This window comes from Nylanderia fulva, unplaced genomic scaffold, assembly GCF_048542155.1.
Source record: "Nylanderia fulva isolate GAGA-0341 unplaced genomic scaffold, ASM4854215v1 Scaffold53, whole genome shotgun sequence".
Taxonomy (NCBI): domain Eukaryota; kingdom Metazoa; phylum Arthropoda; class Insecta; order Hymenoptera; family Formicidae; genus Nylanderia; species Nylanderia fulva.
In genome coordinates, this window is record NW_028190621.1 from 980,835 (window position 1) to 997,008 (window position 16,174).

Below are 16,174 nucleotides of genomic sequence, written 5' to 3' on the forward strand. Positions count from 1 at the left end.
TATTTATTTTCGCCCCGATAAATCCAGAAATTTCACAATATCTTGCGAATCTTGTTTACTCCCTCTAACGATTTAAATTTCATTTTTTTCTTGCATTTTTTATAGCTAAAGTACGATACGCAATTTATGAAGAAAATGCAATTATCTTATCGCTCGAAATCGAACATGTTTGACGCGCATCGAAAATCTCCGAATTAATCGCATAATCTTATTCCGCCTCTGTGAGCTTCTCTAATTAGTACGGCATTAAGCCCGGAGATTCGCACCCTTATCTTCGAGCACGTACTAATACGCAACGCATCGCGTACGTGTGTGCGTGAACGTTGAGATGTCACGTGCGCGCATGTGTACGTGCGTTTACGCGCACCTGTTTCGATACACTCGGAGTTTAGGACGATTATCAGGTGTGTATTTGGAGTAATGTACGCAGTCCGGAGGCTTGGTCGGTAAACTCTCCAAGCCGTCTCAGATACACTCGCTTCGTTATGACGCCAAGTTCCTGCAGCCGTACGAGTAATAGTTATATGCCGCTATTAAGCTTATTACAACGCTCCGTTTCAGCATATTTCGGAGATATGTTTATAGAAAGCAGCATAATCAATTGTTTTTTAAATGGAAACTGGAATGAAGGAATTGATGGAATTAAAACTGTTTCAATTAATAAATTTAAAATTTTAATTTTAAGTTAAAATTCTTAAGAGAAATTATGCGACGAGAAGATCCTATTGAATTTAATAATTTTAAAATTATTTAAGAAATATTTTTTAAATTTTATATTTTATTGGGAGAATGATTAAATATAAATAACTTTAATTTTATATATTTAAACATTAATTAATTAATTTATTAAGAAGATTAATTATTAAATTTAATATTTTTATTTAAAAATAATTATTATAGGAATTAATTACCTTAGAGAGCGTAATATTTTTAAAAAGATCATATTGATAAAAATGATTGCAACCTCGATGTTGAATTAAAATAAAAATTAAATGAAGTTTAATATTCGCTAATAATTTTTGCATTTCCTCACACGGTTATTCAGTTCTGAATTGTTCAATGGATTAACAAAAATACCCCAAACAAAATAAGTATGTATATATATAAAAAAGGGAAATGTATCTAATATTTCGGATCCCCATTTTTAAAAAGCCTTATATTTGGGACTAGATTTTTCTAAATTGTAAGATCAAAATTTAATCACGTGGAGACTTCCAAACTGTAATAAGATATATAAACTTTTTTTAAGTAAAATTTAAAAAAATTGCAATTTTCAATATTGAGCACACTTTATTCTTAATATCTTAAAAAGGTAAGTAAAAGTATTAAAAAAAAACTATATAAAAGAAAATTAAGTGAAAAAACCTTTTAGAAAAAAAATCCTATAAAAATATATAAATTGCAATTTAAGCACAACAGACGAATAAGTTGCAAAATTTAATATTATGTAGGAGCAGGGCAGCATTTGATCGCCTTATATACTTCTTATGCAGTTTCTTGAGTACGGAAAGACAGTTCGCCGCGAAGTCATCTTTCGACAGAATTGCAGTACTAATTGTTCACACATAAAGCACTCGCGAAAAATACACTTTATTATACTTCAAAAATGATTACCATGCATTCAGACAATAAATAAATTTACTTAAAACAGATCTATATATTTATGTATCTATACAATATCTATATCTGCATAATACAATAATAAATAATAAATAAACAAATAGTAATAATACACTTAAATAGGAATGGTAAACTTCGAAGATAGAAAGCTAGGAATATTTACTTCAATTACATTTTTAACTAAAATTATATATTTTTAAATATTAATATTAGTAATATAATATTGGTATACGATATCAGATAAATATTTATGAAAAAAATTATGGTTGTCCGAACGAGAATACAAAAGTCTACAACTTTTATTAATTAAATTAAAAGATAGCTAGCATATATGTATATATTAAAAAAAATACTTTGACGTTTCTATTCAAAACACCCGTCCAAATACACGTATGCAAAAATTTTTAAACAACCAAAATTAATATTAATTTACACCGACAAACTATAATTACTTCGTTCACTTCCCCAACTAGACTAACATTATACTGCACAAAGGAGAAGCTATTAAGACAATTTCCAAGAGAATGTAGCATTTATAGCATAGTAGGGAAATACAAGTATACGATATTAAGATAATATACGATATTCAGCTCAGTTCTCTTATTGACTACAATAAGAATTGTTTTATATTGTTTGCTCGAGACGTAAATATCTATGAAATTGTTTCAAATCTGCTTATTATTTTCTCCCTATCTTTAATAATTTTTGCATAATATAATAGTTTTTATATAATAGAATTTATTATTAATAAATAATAAATTATAATAATTTTTGCATATTATAATAAATAATCAAATAATAAATTATAATAAATTATTTGAACGATATTATAAATACATTCATTACATGTTACATATCTCTTTCACTAAATCATGTCTAGAAAGTTCCTTCCAGGTGCCACAGTGATTCTGATATAGATATGGAAAGTTTTTTCCGCACGTAAGGTGCATTTACCCGAGGGGTTAAATAATGGGGAGCTATCCGGAGGTCAATAGCGACATATTAATTTTTGGAAAACGTGTCAAACACCGCCGCGGACTTACATACACCACCTATCGCAATTCGACGCCATCAAAATTCCGCGGCGCTCTTGCACTCGATACCTCCCGGTCTGATATCCCGGGCACAACCATCCATACAAATCGGATCTTACTAAATTGGAGTACAATTTTCACGAGCGGAGTTCCACGAGCTCCGCACAAGCGCGTCGCGGAAGACGGCGGGGTCGAAGGAATAAAAAAAAAAAAGAAGAAGGAGAAAAGAAGGGAGAGGGAGAGGATAAGATAAAAGTCTCTATCCCCCTCTAAGCCGGCCGGTGGAAGATGAAGCGAATCAAGTAACAGCGTTGGCTTACGTGCGATGCACCCCTAAACCGTCGCCGAGGGAGCATCACGGGTGGAAACACGTTACCCGTTGGAAAAGTGTCTGTGCTTAGAATTCTCAAAGCCGGGTAAATTATGTTTCACATCACGGAGCCGATGATTCTTGAAATACATAAGTCACGATGATAATCTCGTTCCGTTGAGCAATAGGTACCGCGCGACATTTCTCGCGCCTTTTCCCCTCTTAGATCTTTGGGAGGAATGACACATGTTTATACACGTTCCTTATCGAGATATAGGTATTATTCAAACAAGAACCTACGATATGTTCTTTGTTAGAGAGGATAGATTATACAGGATCTTTTAGCAGGAATAGTCAGCATTCTAAGACATGGTATCCCATTAGTAGGTAACATTAGGCTACGTTTAATAAGTCCTAGCAGATTAGTTTAAAATTTTTTAGTTTAATTAAAATAGTATAATTAAAATGGTTCATATTCACTTATGTCAAAATTGTCAATTAATTGAAATTATTGTTTATTAATTAATATTAATTGTTTCAAACGTATTCTCTTATCGTTTAGGTTAACCCAATGCAAAAGACTAATAGAAAAACTGTTATTATTTAGCTTTCTTGTTTTTTGTATATATATATATATGTAATAGGTCAGACTTGTTATTATAAATACTTTAATTCTGGTAAAGGATTTTTCATTCTTGTATGGCCGATAAAGAGTTAACTAATATTTATCGATAAAATAGACCTAATCAGCATTTCCTTAAGAATGAATACGTTGTATTTTTATAATCGTCCAGAATAAAACACAAGTTTATATAAATTTTTTTGCTCAAAATAATGTGTACAATTATGTTTTAAAATGCTGATTATTTCTCCTGAAATATTCCATATATGTAATCAGCTGATCGAGCGATTTTGACAGCTAAGTGACAGCTGAGTTCGATAAGATGCAATTATCGCTTGAATATATTTACTCTCTTATGTCTTATTCAAAATACAGTTTTTTTCCCAGATCTTCGTAATTCCACAGGGATCCGTGAATCACGTTTGCTGACAACGCGATGTCTTCATCCAACAATGGCGCTTTCTAATGAAATACGGGACATCGAATTTTTGCGCATCGAGGGAATCGTGTTTCAATCAATTCCTTCGTCTTCGAAACGAGCGAAACTGCGCAAAGGCATCGTCGCGATTGCTTATTTCCGGTTTAACCGCCAACTGGAAACGAAGACGGAAGGAACAGGCGTGCGTGTGTATGTATCTGTGAAAGAGAGAGAGAGAGAGAGAGAGAGAGAGAGAGAGAGAGAGAGAGAGAGAGAGAAAGAAAATTTGTGTGACATAACGTCTGCTTGGACAGCCCCAACGTTTTTGCAAAAATCGAGTTCTATGACTGTCTTCGTAAGTTATTGAAAGTAATCTTTTCTATGCAAAAAAAGACCAAAAACAGACACGGCTGTGATGTAGAAAGGGGACAAGAGAGTTTGTTTGCTCTGGTAATATCCCAGATAGCAAACATACGTCTTTTTGATATTGTCATAGACGTCAGAATAACGTCATTTTAAGTTCAATAACGTTTAATAACGTCAGTTTGCTACTTGGGATGTTTTTGCTCTATTTTTGTTCAAATTTATCACAAATGCCGATATTTTGCCAAACTATATTTAATCTATTTTGTATTATAAAACTATATTTATTTATGTACATATATACAATATATATATATGTGTGTGTACATATACATATATAATAAATATTATATATCTAAATAATTAATTATAAAAAATGATAATTAATAATAATAGCAATAGATATAATAATAATTAATTATTCTCTCTGTATCAGTTATTAAAAATCAATCTTTTAATACACGCATATATATATATATATATATATATTGTTTAAATATACATGCATGTTAAAAAACTGATTTTTAATAATTGATACAGATAGAATTGAACGTAAATACATTTACGATTGGATAGCGCAGCTGCAGTTTTGCAGTTTCGCTTCGTAATGTCTCGTTACAAAATATTTCTATCCGATAAAATTGCATTGTTACTGATTACACTTTGGGCGTTTTTACCTAGAATATTTGAAAAGATATCGGCGTATTATTTTTACCATCGACAGATTAAACCACGGTAACAGCCAAGTTATTTACGGAAAAATTTATCTGATTCCGAAGATTAATATTGATTTCATACAAAATGTAGAATCCAAATAAAAAAAAGAATGTTTCGCCTTCCCACTTTTATTATTTCATTCGCGTTGAGAAGCTTAAGATATCCATTCCGCGGGAAGAGAGAGAGAAAGAGAGTTATGTTATAATATAACATTATTGAAATTGTTCGTGCGGAATGAGGCGATAAAAATAGAAAATGCATTTTTATACAGCGAGAGAAAGGAAGAGATATTTATTTTCGTCATTTGATGTCGCGATTGGTCAAATTGGAATTTCTCGGCGAAACTATCGCCCTCTCTACGCGTAGATATTAAGCTCGAGAGTTTCCAAATAATGTCGAGGTACTTTCGCATAAAAGTTTTCCATGGAAGGGCATCGCATAGCGCACTCGGGGGACTTCTGATATCAAAGGCAAGGAGATAAAGGCCACCACCTTCGTGTCGTCCTTCCCTCCTTCGTCATCGGAGTGAAGATTGGCACTCGCGATTGATACACGCGTGCTTGATTTTCGCCTGTTCTTTGAGTCTCGTCTCTGTCCGTCCACGAACGAATCATACCCGGGAAATTGCCCTTCAAAAATTTTCAAGCCGGCGCGATACGTCAAGCGTGATGACATTTCATCGCTCCAGAACAAAAAAAAAGAGATACATAGTTCCGGAAGAGGAACCTCGAATATTTTCCGTTCCCCCTGAAAGGAAAGAGGAGGTCGCTGAATTCATGAAAATGTTTTGGCTCGAATTTTTCTTTTTGTCTCTACAAGGGAAAGGGATACCGGACGAAAAACTTCGATCCTACATCCGGCATCCGGGGTGTCCGATCATCCGTTCATCCCACGGTGTACCACATTTCCCTGGATGATTGATCTTACCATCTCGATAGGCAAGCAAGATGTTGGAATTATGTATATATATCGGGACGAAATGGCACGAATCACCTGTCAAATGATGAAATAAAGCCGACAGGTCGGATTAATCCGAGGATCTCATTAACGTTCGACAGACAATTCGGGAGAGCGATAATATTCGCGAAAATATGTATATATATATGTTCCGAATTGAAATTACTTTTAGATGATATTATTATCGCGAGGATATCAATATGTATGCATTTGCAATTTTTTCCCCGTACTGTTTATAATAGGTCTTTGTAGTAATATCAGAGTTCGGTGAACCGCGATAATTTATTTTCATTTACATATTCAAATTTAAACAGTCGTTTAATTTCGCATATTATACTACTCTCATATTCTTTTATATGCAGCGATATTTCAATTATATAATAATAATAAAATATTAAATAACATAGATATTAATTTATGAAATTGGATATATCAAACCACAGTGAAATATAAAATTTATTGATGTAAAATTTATATAAATAACTGTGTATATTTAGATATCAGTACTGTGATGACATATAAGTACTCTGATACAATAACATTTTATAAAATATTTTCCAAATTTCTATTTTTGTATGATTTACCAGAGTTTTAAACAAAATATTTTTATTAAAAAAAATATTTACACATATATACATATAATACACTGATACCACTGAAAAAGATTTATAATACATACGTCATATGTCTCCACATACATATAACACATATATGTATGAATATATACACACAGACATATAGTTTGAATTGTCAGAATTATCAAAGAGCAAATCTGGCAAGCAGCGTGCGGTCACATGGACCAGATAGCAGTTCACGAATCATTGAACACGGAGCCATTGAGCGAGAAACACTGATACATAATCTATGGTATTGCTCCGACTCGCATGTGTCGATTACCGATGACAGGCGCCATTTCCTAAAGAAGGCAAATATGCCGATTGCGTTTTTTAATGCGAAAATTCAAACCCGGAATCGGAAAAATATGTAAATTAATTTGTACTAGGGCTCGTGATTACGGATTAATTCGATTAATCGATTAATCGATTATTAGAATTAAATGTATTGCTTAAAATCGATTAATCGATTATAATAAAAATACGACTATTCGATTAATCTTTAAATTGATTAATCATTTAAACGATTTTCTAATTAATTAATATACTTATTTTTAAAGATTTTTTCTTCTAGAATGATTAATTATCATTTTTAATATGTTTAATCGAATTAAACTAATGTTTTTACACTTTATTATCTATTATATATATATATCAATACAAAGCAATAAATGCGTTAATTTGAATATATAAGTTTTCATTTAACACTTCTTTCTTTTCTTTGTAGAAAAGCACACTACAGTTACATATTATAAAATTCTAATAAAAATAACAAGTAATTGATTAATCGTTTAATCGAGTATCAATCGTTTCTTTCGATTACAATCGATTAATCAATTTTAAATTAATCGACTAATCGGTTAGAATCACGAGCCCTAATATATTTATTGTATATTGATAAAATATATTTCTGCTTATGTATTATATTTTCGCGGCTCTATGTATGTAATCCTTCTTTAAATCGTTTCCTTTAAAAAGCGTCACATGTCGATACCGATCAGCAAGAATCCATTAGAATCGCAAGTATGCATTTCAAAGAAATTATGCCTCGAAAAGTATAATTTCGCGATGATATATCTAGCAATCTATCTCTCCAGATTTTATCTAATTATATTTCGCGTTAATCATTAATACAGAGGTAATGATTATGTAAATAAATATATAATTGTAAATATAATTATAAATACATTATAAACATAAATATATAAATAAAATAATTATATAAATAATTAAAAATAATTATGTAAATAACGCAAGTTTAAGAGAAAAGTATTCATAAAATGTGCTACATATTATTCTCTTAATTTATTTATTATTATCTCAATATTATATAATTTTATAGAGAATCATCATTTTCTCTCTCTTGCAGTGAATTTTCACAGAATCAGAGCATATTTTATGTACTTCGCACTGAAACGTCGAAATATGTCATTTTCTGAACTATGTTACGTTTTTATGTATAGAGCGCGAAGCGTGATATTTACGATGGTCATTTTATTTTCCCGGAAATCAGGTCACGTAATCCTTCATCATAAGTTGGAAAATTTTAATTACGAATACAGATAATAATGACAAACGATGCGTGATATCAGTGTCACCGCAAGGAAGGGAATATGTTCACAGTTGACCATTTGCGACTTTGTTCGGGACAAGACGCATTGATAGTGATTGATATCCCACCTGGTTCAATATTTATCGAATTGGTGCCCTTTCCGAGCGACATCGAGCTTTGAAAATTTACAGTGTAAAGCGGATAAAATAAAATTCCTCTATATTTTGCGCGATACGCGCGTAGATAAAAATAGACGCGAGATAATAATATCAGCGTATGTGACAAAATTGATTTCGCAGTTACAATGAATTAGAAATAATTGCCATGTGATTTTTTTCGTCTGTAAATCGTGGCATTAGATCGATACAAAAATCAAAATATTTAGAAAGTATCAAAAAAATAATACTTGCAGGGCAGAATTATTTTAAGAGAATAAATTAAAAATTATAATCTTTTCATATTATAGGAACAAATATTATGTAAAATATTTAAACGAAAAACTCTTGGTCTATTATTTTTGTAGCTTGTGTTTTATTATAACTTACATGTCACCAGTCATTTATTAAATTTTTATCTATATTATCGAAATATAAAATATTAAAACAATGTTTGCAAGTTAATATTTTATAAGAATAAAATAAAAGTTATAATTTCTTATACTAAAATTATATTATAAGAGAAAAAATATTGCAAATATAGCTCTTTTTTTAATTTAAATTTAATTTATAAATTAAAATACTTAAACAAATTATTTGCGGTTTATTATTTTATAGCTTGTGCGTAATTATAACTTACATATCACATTAATTTATTAAATTTTGAACCATTATTAAAATATTTATAAAATGCTAAAATATAATACTTGCAGAACAGAATTATTTATAAGAATAAAATTAAAATTATATCTTTACATACTTATCGATTACATTATAAAAAAAATATTATTTAAAAAATTTGTAAATTTAAATATCTAAACAAAGAACTTGGCCTATAATTATTTTATATTTTGTGCGCGATTACAACACGTACATATCACAAATTATTCATTAAATTTCAATCTACACTAAATGGAGATTTACATATTTTCCAAGATCTCGAGAATGAGAGCAAAAATAACGTCTTAGTTCGCGCGAGGAACAAATAAGAGAAAACACATGGACACAGGATTTGAAAGTAGAAATAACACACACACACACACACGTGCAACATATGGCATATATACGCGCACGTGTAAATGGGAAACGGTTTCTTTTCACGACGTGTTCGTGATCGCTTGTACTCGCGGGCAGTGATTAGGAGCGATGCGTGAAACGTTCGTAACGTTAATGAAAGAAGAGATCGCCCGCGGTACGTGACGTGCCATTTCCACTCGCGGTCAGATCAAGCGGAGAATTTTATCCTCTGTAACGCGCGCGATTGTTCTCGCCCCGATCCGGCGACGTGACGGCGTTTATTGGATCGATACATCCCCGCGGTTCTTTTCCTTCTCTCTCTCTCTCTTTCTCGACACTAATAAAAAGCATCGACCCGATATTATCCACTGTATATATATATATATGTATGGCGCAACCGGGCTGCTGCCGGTGGCTCGCACTGGTCACTCCAGCATCTCTCTTGATGATATAAAAAATGGCGTCCAGCAACACGGCTACGTGACGTGAGTAATTACCAGCAGCCATGTGAAACACACACGTATATGCACGAATCTAGATACGAACGCGTCCTCCACATTTTGGTGCGTAAAACGTTCTGAAGGAGGACGTTCGTTAATCGACCCGCCTTCTCCCACTTTTTCTCAAAACGCGTCTCAGAAAATGCGACGATCGTCGGGAAACTGCGTTTTCAATTTTAGATAAGAGACGTGACATCTGCGTTTTTAACACACTCGTATGTTGCAGTAATATAGCAGAAAATCTGTGAGATCTCGTTAAATTTAAATTTATATGCAAAAACTAAAAATTCTAAAAAAATTAATAAATAAAAAGGACGATTTAAAGGAAAGGATCAAAACGTTCCCAGACACACAGCATATAATATTTATAAAATATTTATAATAATTACTTTAATATTTATAATTATTTTAACATTTTCAAAATATTTATATAATACTTGAAAAAATGTATATTCATAAATATTTATGAATCTTTATTATAAATATTGTGTGCTGTCTGAGTTTGAAATAATTAAAAAAGAATTTAAAAACAGTTTTGTTGCGTCTAATATCTGGCTCTCTTTGTATCTTTTGTATTTATTATACAATCTTTTTAATTTAATATTTTAAAATATAGAATATTTGTTTAAATCAGAATCATATAAATCACTTAATTGCATAATAAAATGATTCACGGATTCCATGTTTGCCAAAAAACAATATGTGATCTTGTAATTTATATGCAGCAAACATTTTGAGTGAAATGCAGAAGACATGCATAATCCATTCGGTAGCTATATATACTTTATTGCGAATGTCGCAATAAAGTATATATAGCTATCGAATGGATTATGCACTTCAAGTTAGGTTAGATTAAGTTGATATAAATTTTGACTTACATCTCGGTTAATTTTGAATCGCTGTTTAAACAGATTTAACGAAAATATTATGACATGAGATTCTCGGAGATAAGATTCTTATCAATTAAATGTAAATAGTTTATATGTCGAATCTTTGTGTAAATATTGCGTTGCATTTGTCTCTTTTTTTCAAGGATATAATTTAAAAAATATCTGCGCAAGAAATAATTTGTACAAAAAAATTTTTATTGATAATAGCTTAAATTCATATTTTGCATATGTTGTATTAGACGAAGATCTGAATATTCTCGTGTGCGATTGAACGATTATACTTTGTCGAATTATTTATTCGATAGCAATTTTTAATGATAATTTTGAATGTAGTACACGTAAGCCCTTCGTTAATATCTCATTTTTTAAATATTTAAATCGGATACACTCACTTGTATGTATATGTGAAAACGCACACACAATTTTCTCATAAAACAATACCTTTCTAGAAACACGGGTTGCAGTGATTTACAATCGGAAATTAATAAAATTAAACATTTCATATCTCTCTATTTGCGGACGAATTCGTATCCATTCGTGTGCTTTTTTAATGGGAATTAGTGTGTAACAAACTCCAGTGAATCGAATATAAATCCATTGTTGTAATTTTATTACGCAATGTATTATTAACGAACAGACGTTTCCGATAGGTCGTACCTAACTGTATCTAACTGATATTTATCAGCGCATTTATTACTTTACTCCATTACTTTCATATTTTATAAATCCGTTGCTTTAAATATTAAAATTAATCGTCAACAAATTAGATATTTATATTATGCAAAAATATAAATAAATTAACAATTATTGCATATTAGCAGAAATGCAGAACTCTCAAATTACGTAAGAGATTAATTAATTATTTTATTTATTTATTTATTTTAAAAGTGAGTAAGAAATGCATAATTTTCATGAAATTTATTTTATTTTCAACAATAAAAAATAGCAGAAAATGATTCTTCTATTTCAGAAATAATTTATTCTTGAATAAACAAAAATAAATAAATTATTTTTCAAAAATTGTGCAAAAATTAAGCAACACCTGTTAAGCAGAACAAAATGGCCAATTAAAGAAATCATTTTTGTGGACATACGTTCATGTAAACTCTTTTGCTCATTTCACGAGTAAGATACGCTTCTAAAGTAGCACAGGTCCACATTTTTATTACATCTTGTATTGATCAATTTGTTCACTTCGGCACCCAGTCTCGACCAGGTTGGCTCTGCATTCCTTAAAAGCCGCTACTACCTAACGTAGCTCTGTGCTCACTTAACTAATTCTTACGGTCTCACGTACCATAAGCTGACGCGGCTGAAAATGATGAGTCTGAGATTCGAGATTACACACGTACCGAGGAACACGTTTCGAGTTATGGCACGGAATATGAAACGTTCCCTCCGCGTTGAATTTATGAAAAGGAATTAATTTGCGCGATATGGTCTCTCGGAGAGAGTTCGCGAGAGAGTCGCGACGACATTATCGATGCGAGTTTAAAAAAAATGTGTAAAAATAAGTCGACAGAGATGAACGAAATGTAGGGATACAAAATTGTGATTAAATAAATCTTATTACAATTGTCGCCACAATATTTTAAAAATGTTAAATTATCTTATTAAAGAATCGACACTCTTATTTTTATCCCCGGTATCTTTTTTTTTCACTCGCAGCTTAAGATGGAGTGCAATATAGTAGAACATGTGTCGGGACAGATAAAGTCGCTAAAAGTTCCACTGTTATGCAAAAATCGCACTAATTACACATTTTGCTTTTTATTGTCGTATTATTTAGTATTAAGTAATCGCGGAAACTACTTAATTAATCATAGATGTGTCATGCACTAATGGTATCTATGATATCAGACCCTCCCGATAAGCACCCAATCTCAACAATGACGTAAATTGCAGGTAGCTTTAGCCGAAAAGATAAATAATATGTCAAGAAAACGTCATAGTCGCAAAAATGATATTTTTATTGAGTGTCAGATAAAAAGTGTATACTGCTGCGTCAGAAGATGATTGTAATAAATCCTATTTTGTAGCATGTAAATATAAAAGTTTTATAAACGATATTATTCACATGACATTTATCTTCTTTATTCTGAAAAGTTATTTTTAGAGTCCCGCACACACATTCTTATTGTTTATTTAACAATTTTGTTTCTACAACTTATTTTATTATTTGTCACGTGCATTCGACATGGAGTCCTACGTATATCATAATTTATATAATATTATATATAATATATTATATAAGTTAATTTGTAAAAAATTAGATGTAATAATTATACTGACAATTAATTATTATAAAATATAAGAGAAAAATATAGCGAATTAAAAACTGTGAAACATATCCCAAAGAAAATGCATAGACATGTTTAACGTGATCTTCTCCTATTGTTAAACGGGATAAGATACAAGCAAGTTATGTCAAGTCCCGGCAATATGCAGTAAAAAAACATGTGTAGAAAAAAATAAGACAAATAATCTTACATAAGTTGTGTCAATGTCAAGCAAAATCCGTGAGTTTATATGATGCGATTCTTTGTGGAATTATCGAGGATGGAGATTGATAACGCAATGATATAAATGCACTCGTCTTTCATCAAGAGAGCAGTTTGACTTCAATTAACACACGGATTTTTACAAGTAATCTTGCATGATGCGCACTTTACTTTTCACGCTTGTATGCCTTTCCACGATCGCTTGCATAGCAGCAGGCACTGATTTCGTGAGAGGTCAACGTCAAGAGGGCGATGAACTCCTCACAGACGAAATTATTGAAAAAGTAAGTAATTATTTTAGAAACATTGTATATATACATATATTAAATATAAAGAGAGAGAGAGAGAGAGAATTCATTTCATCTTATATATAAAATTGCATTTTATTTATCAACTTAAAAAAAAGTTTTTAATTTAAAAATTGTATAAGTCTTTTAGTCTAATTTATATTATTGAGAGTTCCATATTTAAATTTTGTAAATATTAAAAAAAATCGTATTTTGTACAGTTATTGAGTTTGAGACTTTGTATCATAATTTTTGGACGATTTATTTAAGCATCAATATTTAGATATGTACTTTTTTATATAATCTTATTAATATTTAATATTACACTATAGAAAAACTTTACGTTTTTATTTTATCTGACTTTATTTTTTATATTATTTATAGTAATTGATATACTCAATACATAAAATTTTGCAGTTTAATTGATATATGTTAAATATTTAACATTCTCTTTAAAATTAAGTTATTTTATTTTAGTGCATTGTTTTTTATATTATCAATATCCTATTTATTTACAGCCTATAGTTTCTAAACTTCTTCCTGTGGTACACAAAGTTCAGCTTAAGGCTGCAGGTAAAGTTATCACCTGCGTTAAAATCAGTGCTCTACAAATCCTCAATGTTAAGTTAGCAGTAGGCAAGATTGGCGAAGAAAAATTGGAGATAATTATTATTGCAAAACGTGGAGAAAAATTAAAATTACGCATAGAAGCTTACGTCTGCCTGTCCTCCCAAGGTCACGACTTATTAGGTGATCACGGCTTATTAGGTGGGTTATTAGGTGGCTTATTAGGTGACCACTCATCTGGTCACCACTCATCAGGTCACCACTCATCTGGTCACCACTCATCAGGTCATGACAGAGATAAAAGCAGAAATACATCCGAGGATAAAAATAGCGACGAATCATGCGATAATGATAGAGACAACTCTTCCAATGATAGTACCGACAACTCATCTGATAATAGTGACAATAGAAGCGATCGTACAACTCGTAGAAGAAGTACCACGCGCCACACTACTACCCACAACCATAGAACCACGCGTAGAACTATTCCTCCCAACAGTAACGATGATTCATGCGACAATGATAGCTCTGATGACAATTTATCAGATAATGGAAGCGGCCGTACAACTCGTAGAAGAAGCACCACGCACCACACTACTCCCAGCAGTACCACCGCGCGCACCACTACTCCCAGCAGTACCACTGCGCGCACCATTATTCCCAGCAGTACCACTACGCGCACCACTACTCCCAGCAGTACCACCACGCGCATCACTACTCTCAGCAGTACCACCACGCGCATCACTACTCCCAGCAGTACCACTGCGCGCACCACTACTGTCAGCAGTACTACTGCGCGCACCACTACTCCCAGCAGTACCACTGTGCGCACCACCATTCCCAGCAGTACCACCACGCGCAACACTACTTACAGCAGTAGCACTGCGCGCACCACTACTCCCAGCAGTACCACTGCGCGCACCACTACTGCCAGCAGTACCACTGCGCGCACTACTACTCCCAGCAGTACCACTGCGCGCACCACTACTCCTAGCAGTACTACACCTAAAGATGAAAACACTACCGAGTGTGAAGATGACAACAACACTACTCCCAATGATAGAAGCACACGTGATCATAGTGGCGGATCACTTGTTGATGTTAATGTTGATGTTGGTGGAAGCGATAGCTAACACAAAGAAACTTGGTATTGAAGTTTCTGGAACTATTGATGTTTAGATTTGATAGTAAATATAAAGCAGCAGCATACGCAATAAAAGAAGCAGTAGCACGGTTGATAATGATATTAGTAGCACTACTCCCGACAAAGCAAGTGATAATTAATAGTTCAGGCAATGATACAAATATACAAAAGCTTAATCATTATTTAAAATTTTTGTTAATTTCTTGATTAGAAACTTTTGCAAAAATATGTTAAAATTGAAGTACGTGACGATTATCAATATATGTATTACTATTGCATGAAATATATATATATATATATACTATTGCATAAAACCCGTCATTTAGTTAGTATATAATGATGTGTAGATTTAAATGTAAAATTATGGCTAAAGAGATAAGTATATGCTTTAATTAATTCGACACGTATCAAACTAGAATATACGTTTGCTTCTTTTTAATGATGTAAGTGTCCAGAGAATTCGCTGACGTGTATCTTGTAATTTTACAACTTTCACGAGCCGCTTAACATCGCACCCGTATATTTCCCATAAAGCGCTCTTTCGGACATTCTTCTGTTTCTCTCTTTCTTTTTTTCATATCCCAGTTGGACTAAGGTAAACTTTCAATCCGTTTGCAGCTAAATGATTATACTCTCTCGCGATCCCCATTGTCTCTCGCGATGGAAAAATTTATCTTTTGTTGCAAATCTCAACAAAACTACATTGGCACTTATTATTTTTTCAAGTGACGAGATGAAGGACTCCTTTCCTTCCTCTTCACCCACTTAAAAAGATTGTAATCTAACTCAAACTCATTTCTAATTAGATTAAAATTAGATTTGTATATTATTTTATATTAAAAAATTTGATGAAAAATCTCTATAAAATTATCTTTTGCGAAAAATTATGAAATCTCATTATATATA

At 31.8% G+C, this 16,174-nt stretch overlaps 1 protein-coding gene across 2 annotated transcripts; it reads left to right on the top strand.

Annotated features, from left to right (window-relative positions):
• The first annotated feature begins 13,355 nt into the window (after positions 1-13,355).
• On the top strand, positions 13,356-15,569 carry LOC114936368 (uncharacterized). Of its 2 annotated transcripts, XM_029309547.2 has the most exons (3): positions 13,356-13,554; positions 14,076-14,379; positions 14,410-15,569. In XM_029309547.2, exons 1-3 carry the CDS (start codon positions 13,426-13,428, stop codon positions 15,255-15,257), a joined length of 1,281 nt encoding a protein of 426 aa, XP_029165380.2. In that variant the 5' UTR covers positions 13,356-13,425; the 3' UTR covers positions 15,258-15,569. The 2 variants fall into 2 exon arrangements, with proteins under 2 accessions (XP_029165380.2, XP_029165379.2); XM_029309546.2 differs by having other exon boundaries at positions 13,357-13,554; positions 14,076-15,569.
• The last annotated feature ends 605 nt before the right edge of the window (positions 15,570-16,174 follow it).

Excerpts from the sequence above, each read along its gene's own strand:
- LOC114936368 (XM_029309546.2), top strand. The coding sequence starts at position 13,426 with ATGATGCGCACTTTACTTTTCACGCTTGTATGCCTTTCCACGATCGCT. Across the intron at positions 13,555-14,075 it reads CAGACGAAATTATTGAAAAA|CCTATAGTTTCTAAACTTCT; the intron begins GTAAGTAATTAT and ends ATTTATTTACAG.